This window comes from Alligator mississippiensis, chromosome 5 (assembly GCF_030867095.1).
Source record: "Alligator mississippiensis isolate rAllMis1 chromosome 5, rAllMis1, whole genome shotgun sequence".
Classification (NCBI taxonomy): domain Eukaryota; kingdom Metazoa; phylum Chordata; order Crocodylia; family Alligatoridae; genus Alligator; species Alligator mississippiensis.
Genome location: NC_081828.1, coordinates 91,783,933 through 91,805,651, shown reverse-complemented (window position 1 = coordinate 91,805,651; position 21,719 = coordinate 91,783,933). Strand labels below are relative to the sequence as shown.

Here is a 21,719-nt window from a genome sequence, read left to right as displayed (position 1 = left end):
ACTGTGACAGCTGTTTAAAATGGGACTGTCCAGGTAAAAACAGGACATGTAGTAATGCTAGCCAGAAGCACTCTTCTCTGGCCTCTTTGCATTGTCTTCCATGCCTCGCCTCTGCAATATTCCCCCTATTCTTTTACCCCTCATAGTACCCCGCCTTCTCATTCAGATGCTTCCTTAAAAACACACTTCCTTCTGGGAGACCTTTCAATATTTAACCTACTTGGTTCAGCAAACTGAAAAAAACTGTTCAGCACTGTTATGTGTATGATCTGTCAGTGCATCTCACAGATCTCAGTGGTTCTATGTTGGTTCAGACTGCGAGGGCCAAATCCTGACTGGTGGTGCCAACTTCCAGGAGTCTTTCAATCCAACTGGAATCAACAAGTATCAAGGGCCCTTAAATACTTTGCAATGTCAGGCCTTCAAAGTCCTGCCAGACAGGGAGATCCTACCTGAAACCACTCCATCTTTGTTTCCTGAACTGTGGTTGTTGCCCATTTGAAGTAGCCCTTTGCATGTCCATTTTGGTTTTTTTTCTCCTGTTTTGGGGACTGATTATAATGAATTTCTCCATTTTCGTTTTTAGGCTATTTTGTTGTTGTGTACTTTTCTCCTCCTGATAGCTGTATTAATGGAATAGAAATGTCATGTCTGCAGAATCAATATTTCTGTGTTAAAGTGCATCTGTTTTCTGTAAGCATTCCTGCAGATATCTACCCTGCCTCCTGTTGCTGATCTTTACTTATGCGCACAGATAAATTCCTAGACACCTGTGTCTTCTTTTACTTACACTGAAGTAAATCAGCAGAAACTCCCCTGAACACTGGATCAGAAGCAGGTATAAAATAAATCTATTATTTAGTAAATAGCCCTGCCAAATATTTTTTCAGATGTTTACTATTACCAGAAAGCCTCAGCTCAACAAAATATTTAACTATGGGTTGAAGGATGGACTTCAGTACAGCACTTAATGACCTGCATAAGCTTTAAGCAGGCCAAAGATTCCCTTGAGACCAATGGACTCAAGCACGTACTTAAGTGCTTTGGTGAATAATAATAGACCTATGAATTGAGGCCATGTTAAGATGGAGCTTTTGCGAACTGGAGGTCAAAGGCAGTAACCAAAAAAAATGACTTCCTTAAAGAGCGATAGAATTGACAAACCAGGACAGTACATAAGAAAAGCACAGCAACTTGCTTCATCAACTTGCTTCATCAACACTCTAAACACGATGTTGGGAGGTGCTGAGCATCAATGGGAGCCAACGGAAGCAACAGGTTGTCAGAACCTTTCAAGATCAGGCTCTTCCCGTGTTAACGCTCAGAGTCACACTGCAATGCTTACTGAATTGTTTTGCCTACAGACTTGAGAAAAGGCAAGAGTGCAAGAAAAACAGGACTGTCCTCACTGATTTAGAGCCCAAAATATTGGATGCACCAAGGGAAAAGCCTGATTGTATGAGACTGTGTCCTACAAAGTGCCTAAGCATACAAAGTTGGTGGGGCGGGGGTACTTACTGAGCAAAGTTGTAGATCTAAGGTCTGAGGTTGTAGATCTAAAGACTAAGCAAAGATTCCATCTACCAGGACACTGTGAAGTTCTCAGCTTTGGAAGGAATAAATATATCTTGCTAATTTCTGTGCATCTTCCCTGGGCAACATCCCTTGATGTTATTTTTTTCTTTTTAACAGTGGTAAGCTTTATAAAGCCAATATAAGAATGGATGCAAAGTGCATGCTATGAAAGAGCCACTTTTGAGACTAAAGAAATTCTTTTCAATGGGAATAATAACATTTCATTCCAAGTGTACATGAAGTCAACAATGCGAATAACAAATGTAAAATACAAATATTGTTTTCACATGCTGGACCCAGGTTCTGTGCCATATTTTGGGCATTGTGTACAGCAGTGGTCTCCAGCCTTTTTATGGTGAAGATCACTTTTATAAGTAAGGGGCACTTCAGGATCTACTGCCCCCACCCTGCCCCACCCCCGGCCTTGGCTACCTGCCCTCTTTCCTGTACCCCTGCCCCTTGGACAAGCCTCCCGGGCTCTGAACCCACTCACCCAGCCTAGCTCACGTGGCAGGGATTGTGGCTTAGTTCAGCCATGTGCTTCCTGACGCTCCCAATCATGGAGCTTCTCAACTTCTCTGCCTCATTTTCCTATCTGTAAAACTGGGATAATTATGCATAACTCATAAAGTGTCTGAGGAGGAAAATTTGCTCCTTGTGCAGTCACTCAGGAATAAGGTACTTTGTTTTTTCTTTGAAATGTATAGCTTCAGAGAAAGTGGCTTTTTGTGCATTTCTTAATTCTCATAATGCCAGTTCACCTCTTCCACCTCAATCACAAAGAAAACCAGCATCTATGAATACCAGAACTCATGGAATTCTTCAAACGAGGGCCCTGAAATATACAGCATGTGTGTGTCTTGGGAAGCGGGTGGTCTGAGGGTTTCCAGTAGCTCACATGATGTATAAATATGCTTAAAACTACTTTTTCATACAATAGTATTTAGCAAAGGAAAGCAAAAGGGCTTTTAATTAAAAAATAAACCTCTCCCTCCCAACTCTATAGACTTTTCTTTTGTCAACCGTTCTGTTTTGGCTAGAACCCAAGAAAAATATAAGACTTATTCTGATATCGTGTTTTACATTCTGGATAAACATTACCAATGACATTTTCTCACACATACTTTTTTGACTCAGGAAAGCACGTGATAACCTCTAAATTATCTTTATCATAAATTACAAGGTGCTAAAAATTACAGTGCTAGCGAGTTTTCAGCACAAACTTGAAAGAGTGAACATGCATGGGTTCTAGGATGCCCATTCACTTTATTACTTATGGAGATTAGCAGAGATTCTTTGAAAGAGCAAAGAACAGACAACAGTGGTTGTTAAACTACTGATCTGTTAAACTACAGCATCTGATGAAGTGAACTTGGGTTCATGAAAACTTGTGCGCATGCTCGCTTTCTCTAAATCTCATTTAGCTAGTCTATAAGGCTAGGGACAGACATTCAAAAAGCCTGAGCCTGAATTGATTCAATATTTGCAGGTCAGTTTAACCTGGCTAGGCTAAACCAGTTTTGTAAATGGACAGATATCCCAGACATGCAGGCACATGCCTACAGTGGCTTAGGCTAGAAGCTGGGAGGTACTAGAGCAGCCCTCCCTTCCTTCCACAGCGTGGGCCTGTGGGGGGCATGGCCAGGCTCTGGCAAGAGCTCTGATTAGCCTGGTTAGATAACAGTGTTTATCACCCCATTAAGAAAACAACAGAGGGACATTACCAGCTACTTGTTGATTCTGCCTGTTGCTTCAGCAAGGACCATAGCCAGCATGTGGTCTGTTACCTGATCCACAGACACCTCCTCAGCAAGGTAGAGGGGAAGGGAGAATTCCTGCTTAGTGGTGAGGGGGAGAAGGGGAGCAGCCTGCAGTCTCTGGAGCTCTGGCCAGGGAGCAGAGGGGAGGGGCCATCCCTTCTGTGGAGCAGAGAGCCCTGCCCAGCCTAGAGACCATGCCAGGATGCTGGGATGTCTGGCTTAGCTTAAACCAGCAAGGGGTCTGGGACAGACATTGCATAAACCGGTTTGACCCAAATCAGTTAAAGTTGATACTACATTCAACTATGTGTATGTCAAACTGGTTTCAGCCATTCTCAAACTGGTTTATGTGCATTGAACATCTGTTCTGTTATAGGTTTAAACCAGTTTCTGATCACTTAAACTGGTTTATGTGTAATGTCTGTCCCTAGCCTAAAGGAGCATATCTACCCTACCTTCTGTTAAATTACTACCTTTAGAATTCCAGAGCAGAGGTTGCAATACACAAGTGCTTTTGTGTTGGCCACTCATTCAGTTGGAGACAAAATTAAAGTTACAACAGCATTTTTTCAAAATAGTATTGGGAGATGGACCTTCATGAGAGTCTGCATTCAAAAGGGAAGAAAAAAGGCTCAGATAAATCAGTCCAGAAACACTAGATAAGATACTGGGAATTTAATTAAAGATACTAGCGATGCAGTTAGAGAAGCTGCCATTACTTTATTTTTAGAGCATTTTCATTTAGTTATTTGTAAAAATAACTTGAAGTCAGCACATTTCCAGAGTTATGGAAAGCTTTATATACAGTACCAGGGCTGATGAAAACTAAACATTAACAGCATAATTGAAAACCACAGTGTATATGCAAGGCTACGTAAACTGTATTATGGACACTGGCAGTTATGCTGATATTCCATCATCTCCATCTAATATCAAAAGACCCAGGTAAATGGCTCCTTCATATCTTAGCCATGATAAATAATAAGAGGCCCACTTTTGAAAGGGAACAAGTACCACTGATTTCTGTGAGCTCAGTCACCTCTGTAGGTATTGAAAGCACTCAATTGCTGTTTGATGTAGAAAGACAATATTATGCTAAGAGCAACCATCTGGGTCCTAGGGAATCCGAGGTCATTTCACAGCTCAGTTGGTTACCTGGGTTGCCATTTTTTAAGCTAAATACTATTGCGCGTAAAGGTACTTTTAACTTTAATATCTGTCTCAAACTCTAACCAGTAAAATGGGATTAGGAATACTCCCCTAAATGTTGTGAAGAGAACTGTGTTTCAGACACTGTGTAAAAGCAGAGATACTAAATGTATGAAAATGGCTCTCTGTTCAAACCAAGTCATAGCGGTGACCTTAATCTCTGTGTGTTTTTGGATTGGCTTCAGCAAACGTCTGCATGTAAACACTTGGATTAGCTATTTTTCAAATGAACCAACAAAACCATTGGGATCTGTTTTTCTTTCTTCATAGTTTAGGCTGAATGGGCTTTTCTATTGGTCTTTTAAGAGAGGAACAGGAAGGCTGCAAAATAGTACAGCTTGGCTATTTCCATCCCAGCTGGCAGGCTCTCTCATCAACTGTGTCACACCACCAAACATCAAGTGTTTCCCTTTCTCTTCCCCCCCGCGCCCCCACCCTTAACTGTTTCTGAGATGGAAGTGAAGTTTGCTGTGATAACTTTTTAATGTCTCAGCTTCATATGACCAAAGCCTGTGAAAAACTGTAAGTTGTTAATGTACTAGAAAGTATATTCCACTAGGGACTGGTTGGATAACAAAGTCATGATTTGTCTTTAATGTAACTTTTCTAAAAGAGACAGGCAAGTAGAGGAAAATTTTTAAAAAGCTTAAGAACTGCATTCTGCCACTGTCTGTGTATCACACAGCACTGTTTTACAGGGCTTTCAATGAGAAAAAAGAAAAGACACCATTTCCTTTTTGAAAACAGGGTTGTTTGGTATTCTACTATCAGGCTCCTCACAATTTTCTTTTGCGGGGGGACAGAGGTGGGGGAATAAGTGGAAAGGTTATTATTACATTTATAGGAAGCATGCAGAGACTGAATTAATCTATTTCCCCTGAAACTGGCCCACCAATAATACTGCGTGGATTCAGTTTTGCCTTTAGATATATAAGCATCACCATCCATTGATTTAATAGGAACTGCAGTCATCCCTATCAGAGGGAAGATTAGCTTCTTAGCAAGTAATCAGTTTGTATTCCCACTATAATACTTCTTCATAATCATTATTGAAAACACAAGGATGGAGTAAAAATGTTGTTGCTCTAAATAGGCTGCTGCTTTGCATATCTTAAGACCCTTTCACCTAAGATGCTACAAGGTCTTTATATAAAAGTATTGATACATTAAACCACTGTGCCTCACTTCACAGCAACAAGGTATCACCCCGTTTGAAAATGGGAAACTGAGCCATGGTGGTTAAATGACCTATGCTTGCACAGAAAGCCACAAGGCAGAGATGAGCTCCTGCCTCCTAGCACTGTTTCTTTACCAAAAGCCTACATTTCCTGATGTACAGTTATGGAATATTTTACCTAAGTACCAAGTGACAAACTTTACCTAGGGACAGTTTTAATGAAAAGGCTCCTTTAGATTGTTCCTGTAGTTATTTTGAACGCAATAGCATAGCATTATCATCATTACTTTCTTTCCACAAGCACTTTCAGAAAACAAAACAAAACACAAAGAGCTCTTTTTAGGGGGAATGTAAAGGGGAAATCGAGAAGGCAATTAGTTCCTCACACAGTTATGGTAATATGAACATTGTTATTTTTCTCTTAAACCCAGGGCTTCAGAAAAGGCTTTTTTGTGGGGCATTTCATAATTCACACCAGCTTTATTCTCTTCCCCACCTCAATCACATATATAGGGACCTAGAGGGATGGAAAACAGCAAATTATGTAAGAGGCTGAATACTGTGATTCTCTTAAAGCACGTGGGGCTTAGAAACAACAATTTCTCCCCCCGCCGTGGATTTTTTCCTTCAAGTACGCTTTTGTGAAGAAGGAAAAAGGCACCGAAATGAAGCCTGTCAAATTTGGAAGAAAGCAAAAGTATCTCCCCACTCTGGAAGTCAGACCATCACAGGCAGCCTGTCTATTCTCTACACACTCCTTCTCTGGTAACTATGTATTATTTGCTCTGATCATGTCTTGCTCCCTTTTTATGAGGTTTCTTCCCTCTTCACTCACTCCCCTGCAGCCGTCCCTAGACAAAGCACAAAGCTGGTAACCTCCAAGTTTGAACAGACTCAGAATTAGGCAGAACACATTTGCCCAGCCCTACTCTTTCAAGTTTTTCATTATCCTCCCACCCACAAACCAACAGCTCTGTAACCAGCAGAACAACCATGTTGAGGCTGGTAACATAAAGACCCTGATCTTCCTGCTCACAAACAGCCTGCAGGGCCAGGGCCAGGGCCAGGGCCAAGTACAACAATCCCCAAACCCCCACATGAAGAAGAGAGGGAGTGCCTCTCTTTCCCTATTTATATCCAGGTCATTAATTGTTCCAAGATTTTTTTCCTGCCCTCAATTAGCTGCACCTGAAGAACTTTTCCTCTTCTATGGCTGCTGAAATAGCAAGGCTGGGGGGAATGTTCTTCCTATAGTTCATAAAAAAAACAACTAATCCTTTTGTTGCATTCTGGTTACAGGCTAGGACTACTGTATTCATCTTGGGTTTGTAGTCTGTGCACTTTTCTACTTTATAATTTAATGACCTGTGAGTTGCTGTTATTAGGGAGGGGGGGAGAGGTAACAGCACCACGTATGGTGAAGATTGCCTGGAAATTCCCCATCAGAAAACCCTGTTTATAGTTGCTTATAACTGTGTGAAGCATTAGTTAGTTTGGCTAAAATTTTCCATGCCAAATGGCTGCCTCAGGGGGAATTTTTTATTTTATTTTATTTTTTGGTAATTTTAGCCAAAATGATTAAGCCATTTTCAAGAAGAAGAGAAGAGGGAAAAATCTGTTGTTTTAATCAGGCTGAAAAATTCTGGCAATCTTTAATATGAAATGCTCTGGTACCCCAATGCTTTAGAGCCCAGACCTGAAGTTTGGGAAGGAGGTACCTTTGTGTCAGATATGCCTTTTGCTGTGAAAATCCACCCAAGTTTATGCAAGTTGTGAGCCTTTGCAAAATGGCAATTCTCACATGCTTACTCAGGAGACGCTTGGCTTTAGTACTAAAATCTCCAAAGATTGTATTCTCACTCTAACCACTTTCAGTACTGATGATAACACGTTACTACAGAGCAGTTGAGCATCTTGGGCTATAGGGACAAGACCAGTAAGGCTGCTCCCAAATGTAATAGGGTTGGTTTGAAACAGAGAACTTGCCTTCCCTGTGCTCCCAGTGACCTGTTGATGGGTGCCCAGGCAACATGGAGAAGGAAGCTGTCAGATGTGAATGAAGAAGAGGTAAGTGTGAAGAGGGGAGGGAAAAATGCAGCCTGGGAAAGGGAGCCTGATATAGAATGGGATTTGGGGAAGAAGAGAAAAATTGTGTTCAGGAATTATGGAGGAGGTTGCCTCAAATTAGTAGAAGATTTTAAACTTAATTTCTCTCTGGCTTCCTACTTCACAGGAGTGTTGTGAAAACAGATTAATGAACGCCTAAGAAGCACCTGGATTTTACAGTCTTAATGGCCGTAGAAAAGCCCATTATTAATAGTTATTTTCAGAGCAGAGTTTGAACAGTAGGAAGCAAATAGGGCTTAGGGCCACACACTGAAAATGAAGAAATGGCACAAAGCAGAAAGGCTGCTTGTTAATGGAGCACTGTCTATTCTGTGCACTGAATGAAGCATGGAAAGAAAGTTGACTATCATTTAATTAGAGAGTGTATTTGCACATGGGCCCACATTAAGGTTGCACAGGCACATATAATATTGGTATTACTTAATTTCTGAGTGCTTGATATTGCACCGAGTTCTTCTAACATGTTGTTTTATGTGTAATTATTTATACAGCACCAGAGAACAGGTGTGTGCTCTATTTTGCAGGGACATAAAACTGACTGATCCCTGCCCCAAGGAGGTTGTATGATGACAAAAAGGAAGGATGGGAATTGAAGGGGTAAGAGAGGACAGTAATTACAACAAGGAGAGATCATGCAATGTGCTTGTTGCTGTGCAGGCAATGTTTGAACTTTTCTGTGGTTTCTTATTTGCCTTTCGTCCTATATATTAAAATGTGGTGAGGACTGGAGGTACATGATGGAACAGCAACCAAAAGTTGTCAGGTGTAAGGAGGGATATGAAAAAAGAGTTGAACTAAATGGTGAGTGGGATCAATAGTTAATGGGTATAAGTGCATAACTGCATACTGGCTATATCTAGTGTTTATATTATGGTAGTCCCACAAGAGTGCTTGCAGAGGTCAGGATATCACCATTCTAGGCCCCTTACCAACACACAGTAAAAGAAGAGCATCAGCATTCCACAGAGCTTACAGACCAATAGTAACAAAGGAAACACAGGGAAGGAGAGAGATAAAGTGACCTGTGCTAGGAAATGCAGTAAACCAGGCTACAACCAAGATCTCTTGACTCCTTCTTCACTGTTCTATCTAATAGATAGTGGCTATTTGGATTAAGTTACCTCCTCAGAAATAAGCAATCCTGCAAGTGCCTCCTATGGTTGGTGTGAAGGGACTGCTGGACAAGCACCCAAGTTGCCTGCTTTGGACACCTCTAGATGTTTTTTTTAAGTCCTCTGCCTTGGGGATCACAGATAACAAGCACCCTCTACATCTCTGCATGGGAGAGAATCTTGTTTGAGATTCAAATGTGGTAGTCCCTGTATTTTCTGGAAGCATGAAGTTAGCAAGTATGTCATTTCATATCTGACTTCAGATATATGCTGGCAGATGCATACACATCTATTGCATGCTAAGGGCCAGATTTTCCCTTGGATGCACATGGTTTTCCCTGCCATCAGTAGCCAGGTACAGACTCCAGACATGATTTTTAAAGGCTGGAATGTGGAATGCATTCCATTTGTATTTTCCTAGAGTATAGTCATGTATCTCTTATGATAATAACTTTAAATGAATAGAGCCACCCATGCCTGAAGGTCTCTGGGAGCCTTAACACAAACAAATTAAAAATATAATTAGCCCAAACAATCAACATGGTAGAACATCTCCAGCTAAGCCTCATGTGGAAATCATTAGACTATGTAAACACTTTGAATCTCATTTACACTAAGGTCCCTTCTACTGCAAACCATAATTTATTCCCACTTCAAGGGTCCGTTGTGCTGCCAGAGCAGTGTAAAGTGGCTTTAATGTAAGTGAGTCTTTGGCCCTTTCTATAATAGTTCTGTTTACTTTGAAACAGTTATTTCATAAAACAACTGAAGGCAAAATTGTAATCATCTTTCAATATTATGGTTGTTAAAAGTGATACATGTTTAGCAAACTTGTCAGCTTTTTGTAAAATAATACCGGGCCAAACTACTGTATTGAGTAATACTGCTGACTTTGGGGAGCTTGGTATCTCAACAACTCTGGTTCACAGCTGCTGCTAAATGGTGTACTTTCTTGTGACCAGAGCAACTGTTCTGTTTGGTTTCTGGATTTTCAAAGTAAATCAGGTAGTGGCAAATTGAATCACGTATTATTTGTCCTACATAGCAATGAAATGATGTCTCTGTTTATTTTATTTCATTTTTTATTTCATTTTAAAGAGATCCTAATTATTTGAACTGGTACAAAATGGGCAGGAATCCACACACTTTCTATATAGTTCTGTCTTGAAGTTCCACAGCTTAAGGAACACAACACCGCATGGTACACCTTACTAATGCCAGCCTCTGCTGTGACTTCACTGGGGTTTAAATCCCAGGCAGAAGGAGCGGCAATGGCTCAAAAGACAGCCCCTGCCCATATGAAGAGCCAAATGCAGTCCCAAATAAGCTAGCTGATTTTGTTTTACTCCAGTGGTAATGACTCTATTGGGAAAGCAGAACTTTCAAACTGGCACACTCCAAATTTGGCTGTAGTGCTCAAAACAGCTTTAAATCCAGCTAAAGCAGTCAAGACTTTCCAACGAGCAGGTATTTAAAAAAATAAATACATTCTTAGGAAATGGGTTTTGAAGGCTTAACAAGCTGACCTCAAGAAGAGTGAAAAGCACATTATTTTTAATACTTGCATGTTTGCAAACACTGGTTAGGAGTGCAGCTGGATTTCACTTCCAACACTGCACAAATATTCAAAACACATCAGTTTCAAAGATTTTACTGTCAGTGGATGCATCTACATGTGTGCTTTACTGCAGAGTTGGCTAATTAGCTGTGCAGTAAAGCGTCACCGTCTACATGTGTTACTCCTCTTAGGGCACAGTAAATTAACTCTGCTGAAGGATAGTACTATCCTACAGCAGAATTATTTAGTGCACCAAAAATGCATGTGTAGATGGTGACCAAGGCTGGCTGGGGGACAAGGGTGCTATAGTGCTGGGGCTGCCTGCCAGCTAGCCCTGCACTATAGCAGCTTGTACCTTAGCCAGCTCTTCCATAGCATGCTGAGTCAGGGCAGAGCAGCTCCACACTGGCAGGCTGATCCCCAGACCCCCTGCCAGCCAGGGCTGCTACACCTACGGTGATCTGGAGCGTATGTGTAAATGTTGCACCTGTCTGTGCCACAGTTTATTGCTATGTGCTAATTACATGTGTAGATGCACCCAGTGTCTCTGTTACTAAAGTCCAAGCTGTGGCCACTACAGCATTACAATCAGGATTCCGTAGGGCCTTAAAGCTGAAGTGATTTCATGTTTACAGAAAATAAACTTAAAAAAATAAGAAATAATCCATATCATACTACCTCAAGTATCCGTAAATTCAATGCCAGGCTTTTATTTTACATATGGATAAAGTTAGGGAATCCAAGTATCACTCGCGGGAATCATAAGTTAGATTTCTCACATGTGCTACTTTCTGCTTGTAACTTTCTTGATCTTTTCATGTGGGATTGAGGTAAATCTAAGTTTAAAATGAGGAATGTTTGCCTTTTTGTTAAGCAAAAGATATGGAAGCACTGACTTTTAAGCTGTGGCATGTCACTTAGGTTTTGGTGGCATGTGACTAGTCTTCTCCTTTACTGAGAGATGCGCGTGCCATCATAAGCTGCAAAATCTTTTACACTGATGAGGAATGCTATATTGTTTGGTTATGTCATCATAAATTTTATATCTATAAATGTCACAAGTATGAGATGAGATTTAGGGATAAGTAAAGAAGTATTTATTAAAGTGAGCATTATTATGCTATATATTATTTATCATGAATATTCATATAAGTTTTTAATCAGTCTGGACCCTTCAATTTGGAGTACAAAGAGACAACATAGTCACTATGGTGTAATTTGGTAAGCACAGTAGCAAGGAACAGATCCACATCCAGCCCTTTCAAGTGCTTGCCTTTATAGAAACAGGGCTGCTAGGTGATGGGGATGCCAATCTGCACAGAGAAAACAAGTAACCTGAGATGAAATGTTCAAGGGAAGCAGACACAGGACACATACCCAACAGTAAGTTTCTTATATAGTAAAGTTACCACAGGTTTTTTCAAGGGCTAATGTTACTCTGGATGCCAGGAACTAATTAAATATTAGGGTTGTGCGTGTTGCGCATCTCCTCCCCTAATACTACACGGTGGGCCCGTCTCCATGTGCGTTTAAATTGCATTATGCTATTTTAATGCACATTAAAGTGTTACAAAAAAGCACGTGCTTTAGTTAATGGGCATTAAAATAGGTTAATGCACCTTCTTCTAGTATCTCACAATGGCATTTTTACACATGGTCTAGGGGCAGTGCGGGGAGGACTGTGCATTAATTAGAGGCTCTGAGAGCCACTCTAATTAAAGCACTGCTGAGTCTTGTGTATCGGTGTCCCCCTCGCTTAAAAATGGCAGTGGGGGTGCTTGAACTAAAGCTCTTTCAATAGGGGAGCGCGGGTGCTTGAACTTAAGCATGGGGGTGCTGATGCACGAGATGCAGGAAGCTCCTGAAATGCTGCTGAATTGAGTCTGCCCCAACACGCTGGAATTCCAGTGCATTGGAGCAGCCTGGCTGCTTGTGTATAGGTACCCAGAAATACTACATTTAATGCACATTAGGAAAAGCACATTAATGAACATGTAGATACGCCCAGTAAAGTCGATGATGAATGTAGCAACAGTATGGAGTAAATGTGTTGTATATTCACACTCTGAGATGAAGATTGCCTATTCTTCCCAAGAGGCCTGATCCAAAGCTGACTGATATCTTTGTGCTCCTGTTTGGTGGAGTTTAGACTAGGCCCACAAGGTTAGCAGTAGTAATTTTACCAGTCTATGGCATCTTCCATGCAGAAAAGTCCCTGGTTATCTGTGGTAGATTGCACAGTAAGGAAGGTCTACCAGTTAAGCAAATATCCATACAGATCTTGACTTTGTACCCCACTGACACTGATGGAAATACAGTCAGCCCCATGGTCCATTGAGGATTTAAGTGTTGACTATGTTAACTTATGCTCTAGCATGACTTGGGAAAAGTGGCCCTTGGAAACATATGGGAGTAATTAAAAAGATCCTGATATGTGCTCTTTTGAAAGGATGGAAAATTCACTGCTGAGCACGGAGAAGAGAGCAGGGCTTCTGGGGGAACAAGGATTTCCAAGAATTTCTGGCCCTAAACCCTTGCAGCATCAGGCTGGGCAGGTGCCCATTTGTGGGTTCTCTTGAGCCACCTTCCTTGTTGGAAGCACAGTTGCACATTTGTCCTAGCTGCCATTGGCTTGCCATTGCTATTTGCAAAGTACTGGGAATTCTGGGTTCTCTTTGCCATTCTGTCTCTGACTCACTGTGTGATTTTTGGCAAATAACTAGAAAAGTAAGTTTCACTGATGCATGTAGGAAGCTTCTACTTAGTTTCCAAGTTCTTCTGTACCAGCTCCATGCTACAATGTTTGTGTTGCAAAACCCACAGGGAAATACTTACTTGTCTAAGAAAAAATGATTTAAAGAGAACTGGAGAATCATCTCTGGTGGAGTTGGTTCTTTTAAGGGCTTACACATACACGAGTACTCATATACATACACATAGAAACATATGTAAATATATATTTATCTTCCATACATCAATGTGATCTGGCAAAGTCATTTTCATTTAGTTTTCATAATCTGACTTTTGCCAGCTTTCATTATGACCCAAATCTGAGCAAAATGTTATTTTCTTAGCTCAATATGCTGACATACAATAAAATTACAGCAGCCCAGATGCTATCAGTGCTTCAAGGTTAACCAAACAATGACACAGAACTGTTTTAGACTTGGAGAAATCTGCCCCAAAGATCAGCAGCATTGGGCAAGAAATGCAGTTACAAATTAAAACAAAAAGATAATATTTGCCAGTTGCTGCAGATGTTTGATTTAAGTTTTGGACCAAACTCTTTCATTAGGATGAGCCCGAAGATGTTGGCACTGGTTTATGAACTAGCAACAGAGAGTAGAAAGAAAAGTTGGCTTTGTAAATGTTTTCCTATAAGATAAGCAACCGAGACAACTTTTTAGGTTCGCTTGCAAACACGGCTTACCTCTTGTGAGTGCTTCCAGATTTGTTGCTATCACAGGAGGCATTTCTTACTGGGTACAACTCTGCAGCATGAGGTATTTCTGTTTCAGCCGTGTCCACTTGACCATTTGCTGATCGCTCTCTTAATTTCACGATGTCATTTTGTGAATCCAAAGACACAATATCAGATGGAGAACTCATGACCCCTGAATCATCAGTGGTATCTTCTGATGCAAAGCAGCTGCTTACTGAGGCTGTTTCCTCTAGCTCTGATAGTTCCAGGACCACATCATCCACAATATATATATATTCTTGTGTGAGCTGCAGGCTCTCTGGATGAAACATAGCAAGGAGAATTAGCTGAGCTTATTACTTATGCTTAGGGAGCTCCTAAGGAGAGTAATAAGCCCATAAGGAGAATATCTATCACATTGAACTTAATGGGAATTTTGCTAATGACTTAGAGGGTCCAGGGTTTCACATGCTATGCATATTCCTGTCTGATTGGAAATGGAGGGAAATGCTGTCTGAAATAGCAAGAGTGAGCAAGGCACTTGCACCTTTAAAAAAGATGACCTGAAAAAGTGAAGAATGATGCTTTCTCCCTTCTTTGCTTTCTGAAAGGTGCTTCTCTTTCCCCTTATTTTCTATTAAAATGTCAGTGCTTTTGAATCTGTCTACTGGCTTACTCTATAGAGCTCCTTGGGGGATTGTGAGAATGGGAATTTTCTGCTCCTTCAAAATGAAAGAGTAGTGGTTTTAACCAGGATAATTATTTTCCTTAGTGTTGGTCTGTTTGACTTAAACAGGCATTAAAATTAAAGAAGCAAAATAAAAATCCCAAAGTTTTAAACCGCCTGGTTTATAAAAAACAACCAACCAAACAAAAAAAATTATTTCCATCGCTTGTGGTGTCATAATCCATCTTGTTCTTTTGTTGAGAGCAAGGAAGTCCAGAAATTCAAACATCAAATTCTAAGCAGAAATAAACCCTTTACTAAAAACAAGACTGGCACTAGGGAGATGTATGCTCTATTCCAGGTCTGCCACTGGCTTGCAGGGCATTCCTACATGAGCTGTTTTATCTCTTTGGCTCTGAGCCTTGGCATCTTTAAAGTGTGGATGATGATACCTCTCCCCTCTGTAAAGCACTTTTAGACCTATTGATAAGTGTTTTATCTGAGTTAGGTATTGCAATTAAAATTAAACAAAGTAGAAAGTTTGTGACTTTCTGTCCTATATAGAAGTATAAGATAGGGAACACAGGCAACAGTCTTCCTTTTACAGGTCAAAGTTTAACTTTGTGAAAGAGGTAAGTGATGAATTACTCAAGAATTACTCAATGTACCATTGTTCACCCACACTGCACTTCAGTTCTTTTCCTAGGTTTTTTTTCTTTACCAAAATATAAACTTTCTGATTTTTCAAAAGCAATACACAAATTTGGGCTCCATCCTGCAATTATTCCATTTGATGAGAATTCCCAATTAGGTCAACATTTTTGACAATGAAGATGAAAACTGAATCCAAATAAATGTCTTTCAAGAAAGAGAATAATATATTTTTTCTAAATATGGAATTATGAGTAAACTCCATTATGCTCTTTCAGCTCCCAGGGAGAGGAAGATTCGAAAGCAGTGTGTATTCTATCCTGATTCTGTAAACATGCATACATGTGCTCACTTTAATTGAGTAGTGCCAATGACATCAATGGGACTACCATGATGTGTCACCATTAAGCAAATGCCTAGGTGTTTGCAGGGTGGGAGCCTACAATTAAAAAAATAAAGAATATGAAGGTCAGTAATAATAATGCAGACAGACAACTATTCCATGTGTTAAATTACATCTTGAGCTGCAGTATTTTATTCTCTTTTGAAAAGCAACAAGTTATTTGACAACTGTTTGGTTAAGAAAAAAGGAGATGTTTTGTAGAAATGCAGTATTAAATAAAATATATATAGTTTTTAAAAAGATGAAGCTTTAAAAAAATTTGAATAAAATCAAACCAAAATTCTCCTTGGCTGAGGTTACAAGATACCATTAAGCATTGAAATTGATTTCTGGCAGCAGAAGTAATAAAATTCATAGGATTACAAATCATGATTAAAGCTGTAAGTGCTGTCAGGCATCAATATTAATGATTGAGAATGTTACAGAAAGTCCATGGCAACTTTGGGGGCTATTACTTTATTCATTTGACCGTATTTTCTATTACATTAGTTCTAGTTTTTCAGATTTAATTAAAGATTTTATCAAGCTTAATAGGACACGTTATAAAAAAATATAGAGAGGGCACTAAACTGATCATGGTCATAGCGCAGAAGAGCATCTAGTACAGCCTGAACACAAAGATGTAAGAATAACCATGTAACTAAAGCCCCTGCCTCAAAATGGGAGAATGTGCCCCTACAACACACAATAAACAAACATCATATGGTGTACATGCTGCTTGGTTATCAATTAACTTGAAACACGTATGAATAAAAGCTAAAATAAGAGAATAAGAGAGGGAAATAGAATATATTATAGCAAAGAAAGTGCTTTAAAGGGGAAAAAAGCACACAGGGCAGTTTAGAAGCAATGCACGATGCAATATAACTTGATGCACAGACTTTCATTGATAACTATAAAATAGCTGTCTGCTGCCTGAAACATGCCATCCCTGCTGCTGCTACAAGGCTGCATGTGCAGTTTGCTACTGACATGATTCCACCTGTTGGCATACGTATCTCTGCATTTGGGATTTCTCCCTTCCTAGAGTTATAACTCCCTCTGTTCCTCTTTTCTTACTTCCAACTGCATTGTGATGTGGAGATTTTGGGCTGCCCCCTCCATTGCCAATGATGTACAGCAAACTGTCAAGCTTCAAGTCTTGCAACACCTAAAACTCCTGTTCCATACAGCAGCAAAGGTAATAGACAGCCCTCCCCAAAATATCCACGCCCAAATGAGAAAAGAATCCAGCATATAAGACTTTGAATCCTGGAGTCCTGGGATTTGATGTGAAGACCTTGCCTCCAAGACCTAATACTACATTTCTGATATGACATGTGGCAATGTGAAACAGCATCTTCTTACTCGATACTTCTGTACAAATTGGTCACTCAGTCCATCAACCCACTGTGGAAAAAGAGAAATCTTTCCTGCTTGCCTACTCTCCTAGTACAGCCAAGGCCTTGTCTTCATGAGGAAAAAAATAAGTGTGTTTTTACTGTTTCAGATAAATTGTGTTAATTAGCAGTATACCTGGTTGAAATAAAAGGTATAGTCTTCTCCAGAGCTAACTTCTACCTTGGCCCACAATCTTCACTTGGAAGTCAACAGGGGAAACAATGCCCTGCTGATATTGTATAATTTTCAGTGTCCTTTGATTCAGTTGATCATGAGGTGCTGATAAAGAGTTTACATGACCCGGTGGGTATTTGCAGGGCAGTTCGTAATTGGTTCCAATCTTTTCTAGCTAGGAGATCTCAGAGGGTCAATGGGCAAGACCTTGTCATCTCCTTGGGATTTTCCCTCTGGGGCCACTAGGGCTCCAACCTGATCAACATATATAGGAGGCCACTGGGCAAGACTGTGAAGAAATCTGGGGTGAGGTGCCATCAGAATGCTGATGACATTGCTCTTTCTTTTTAATCTGACCTGGGCTGTGCAGTCTCTGTTCTTTCTCAGTGCTTGACTACAGTTGTGGATTGGGTGTGGATGAGCCAACTGAAGCTGAATCCAGACAAACAGAGGTGACAGTGGTGGGCAGTCTGCATGACCTGTGGGAGCTTAGCACACATCATTGTGGAGGTTCAGCCTCTCCTTTTCACTCAGGTCCATGGCTTGGTTTGGGGCTCCAACTACTATAACTGGATCTTCAGGTGTCTCACTTTCAAAGTGTCTTTCACTAAGTTCATCTTCAGCTAGGGCCCTTCATGGCTTGGGCCCTACAAACATAAGACTGCCTTCTCCCTTATACCATATTGTGACATCCAAAATCATCCAAGAGAAACCTCTCTGCAAGTATCATCAATACTTCAAGTTCACCTGGCAAAAGCACATGAAAGACTGTTCTTGGTAGTCACCCTTCTCTCCCCCTTGAGGCCCACCACAGCCCAAACCTGGACATCTGCTGGAAGCACTATAAGACTTTGCCATTTGAGTAGGAGTTTAAGCTGGCAAAACTAAGACAAGGTAATGTTTTTTTTTCCTTTGGAGTGGGGGGAGGGTTGCTCTATAATAAGCTGTTAATATAATTATAATATAATATCTTATTACGCTGTTGACTTTAATAATTTATTTCATTTTTATTTTTTGTTTGTTTTATTCTTGTTTGTTTTATTAGCTATTTGGTTCTCTTCTGTATGCCACCCTGAGTCTTTGTCAGGAAAGGTTACATATAAATCTAAATGACAATGATAATAATAATAACCAAATAACCCACATGAGAACTTGTCTTCAGTGGGGCTTTACACTGAATTCATTATCATAATGGTAAGAACATACCACTATTTGTGAAACAGAATCATCCTCAAGGAGAACAGGCTGGCTCCTGCTCTTCCTTGTGGATTGTTTACACAATTCCAATCACACTCAGCCAGGCAAAACTGCTGAAGGGAAAGGGATTGCACATGTGCCAATGGGACCATGATTTGCCTTACTACAAGGGATGACGCATGATATGAAAAGCACTAAAACTTGACTTTCAGAAGCCAGGTTCTGTGTCCAGAGCTAGCAGCAAGAAAGCACTTTATAGAAAGTGTAACTTGTAAACAAAGTGCATTTGATGTTAAAAATGCAAAAAAAGTGCATTTTTTCTCAATTCACTTTTCAGAACAAAACTCCAATCCAGTGGCAGAGGAAAGATACAGGAACTGAGGACATACTGACTGTTTTGCTGTAAGATGCTTAGAAATGAGTAGGGATGTGATTTTAGTTGCTTCTGAAAAGAAAAACAAAGCACTTTTTCCTGTTTTCTCCCCCCTCATTATACTATGCCCAACAAGACTGCAAATGTAGGCCCCGATCTTGGAGTTCTTAGGCAAAAAAAAGGGTTCTCAAGTAACAGACACTGAGCAAGAACTTCAAGACCAATCTCACAGATTATAACTACTTCATATAAATTAATGTGGTAGGTTGTCTGCATTGCTAAACACATAATGAAACCCAACTCCTGCTCTCAAGGACATCTATGCAAATCCACTGACTTCAATTGGCTCATGCTGTGGTAAAGGGGAGTAGAAATTGGCCCACAGTCTATTAATCAGCAATAGCATTTCATATTGTGTGGCATCTAAATCTTAACTGAAATTAGATGGTGCCAAGCAATACATTGCTCACACTCTCTTATCTCTACCACGTACCAAGTTACAGAGTCTGCCAAGCCCACATCTGTCTTGGAGCAAGGATCTCTTTTGCTTAGTAGTGAAAAGCATTGTCACTGCACAGTTAGGTCAACCACAAGTAACGAAGTTGGTTTTTGTTTTGTTTTGTTTTTAAGTATGCTTCCTGCGATCTTCAAGAGGCAAAGAGGAGTGTAGCTCATCAGAAAAGAATGTGAGCTACTTGTTTAGCACAATACAAATCTTGTCACGTTAATCTCAAAACACTGTAAGTAATTAAGACAACATTAGATTCTGATTTGAGGAGAATCACATATACCATATACATATATGCACACATGTTTTGATAATGCATATACGTATACACAGATTTTATACATACAAATACATACAGTGTCAAATTTGGTAGATTTATCATTTTCAAGCGTCTTCCACCCAATTAATTTTTTCAATGCTTGCAAAGAATTATTCCATTTTAATATTTAATGAATGACCTGAGATAAACGCACCTCTTAGTTACACCAACATAAGCCTCAACATAAGCCAGTCACAAAACTCTCTTTGACTTCAGTGGGCACAGGGTAAAGCCCTTTAGTTTTCCAATTACAAGAGCTTGCTGAATGCTGTTATATTCTGTTTTTATGACATTGCTGATTTGCTGGCATATCCAGCAATGACAGAAATAGTAAACTGAAATGTATTTTTTAAGGATGCTGTTGATTTAACCCTTATGTAATGGATAGCTGGAGCTCTGTATTTTTTTAACAGATCAGTGTTCCTTTAATAACTCTCAGTAGTTGCATTCTGCTTTAAAAATTATTTTCAGATTTCTTTCATCCCTTGTTTTGCTGCCAAATTTTTTATTTTCCCAGGGCAAAATTGTTCTGTTCTACCAACAGCATTTTTTTGTAGGTAATAAAAACAATTATATTACATAAAGCAAAAATTAATTTCTTATAATGCCCTCCCCATGAAATTACCACTGTGATGGTGCTTAAAACCTCTAGCTAGACAAAGACAGTACTCTGATTATTAACATTGGATATTGCCACCGGATATTAGCTGAATATCATCACAAAAGAAATAATATTTGGAAAAAATCTCTGGAGTTGATCAGAGAGACTTGTAAGATTCAGAATGGGTGAATTTTTCAAAAAGGAAATTTCCTTATGTAACATTTTTTTATAAAGGCAAAGATTGAGAGACTTTATAAAAATGGGTGAGGCACGATAATTTTCACACAAGTTAAAAGGTTTCCTGCAGAAATGTATTTGAAAAGGGACTGAAAACTTACTGTGACTATGAATAGTCAAAAGAACAGTCCTCACTGAGCAGGCAAGGCCAAGAACAGGGAGGGCCAAACTCCCTTCAGTAACAGCCCTTCAAATTCTTCCACTTCAGTTGGATGGCTTACTGTAACAGTTTCTTGGTGTGTTTTCTGAAAGGAAAGCCCAAATGAACTGCATCCATTTTACAGTTGTTCTCAGAGACACTGAACAGAATAGGTATTTAAGGTAATTAGTATGGGTGTGTACAGAGAAAGCCCAGATTTGACTTTGTAACATTTTCTCCTGCTCTCTCTGACACTGTATGGGACAGGAGAATGCCTGGATGATAGTTCTTTGCTGTACACATGAACGACGCATGCCCCTGGAGGCTGAGGAGCGCATGGCGACCGCCTGCATGCAGCAGCGGGGGTGTGGTGGCGGCGAGTGGGGAGCTCCTGCAGGCAGCCACGGCGATGGCGGTGGTGGGTTGGTGAGCACTGACTGGTGGTCAGCGACTACCCGCAAATGCTGCTGGCTGTGTTGGCGGCACTTGTCTCGGGGGAGGCACTGCCAATCTCACGGGGTACACATGCACCCGTGTGCGCCCCCTACACGTCGCCAATGGCTGTACAGTCCCAGTTCATAATGCTGGCCCAATCAGCCTTGGTTTGCATGACCGTTTATAGCTTTACATTTTTCTCTGTTTAATCCAGACTACAGCCATCACAATATACATGTGAATGTCTGTCGTCCAAATTAAAACCGGCTCGAATCCGAATTAACTAATCCTCATTGAATGAGCATTAAAGTTAATGCAGACTGGGGCAGTCCGAACTAGGCAATTTAAACTGTATGAATTAACATGTATATACAGCAGGTATCTAAGGCTTGCTGTTGTTTGTGCCCACTACCAGGTGTAGTAAGCAAGTGCAGTTTTGTGGCCCTGATTGTGAGTGGTAGATAGTGTCCAGCACCCCCTGCCATCTCTCTGCAGAACTGATCATCTATTAACCCTTAATTTGAATTATGTGATACAAATATATTAACACGGTTTAGAAAACAGTGAGCATATTATCAAACAGCCTGTGGTGTGAACTATTATATAGCCATCTGCCTGCCACTCTTACACTGCACACAATCACAAGAGGTTTCTAGGAGGGTTATCCTCTATATTACAGAAAAATAAACAGATTGT

General features: G+C 40.3%; 1 protein-coding gene across 6 annotated transcripts in view; it reads right to left on the bottom strand.

Moving 5' to 3' along the window:
- COBL (cordon-bleu WH2 repeat protein) overlaps window positions 1-21,719 on the bottom strand; it is a 273,635-nt gene that overhangs the window by 15,991 nt on the left and 235,925 nt on the right. For 4 of the 6 annotated variants that reach the window (XM_019483861.2, XM_059728586.1, XM_019483862.2 and 1 more), the window contains 2 exons: window positions 13,949-14,258; window positions 453-623 (listed from right to left, as the gene is read on the bottom strand). In XM_019483861.2, coding sequence (XP_019339406.2) covers window positions 453-623; window positions 13,949-14,258 — 481 coding nt within the window. The remainder of the gene's footprint in view (window positions 1-452; window positions 624-13,948; window positions 14,259-21,719) is intronic. The other 2 variants (XM_019483865.2, XM_019483864.2) reach the window with 1 other exon arrangement.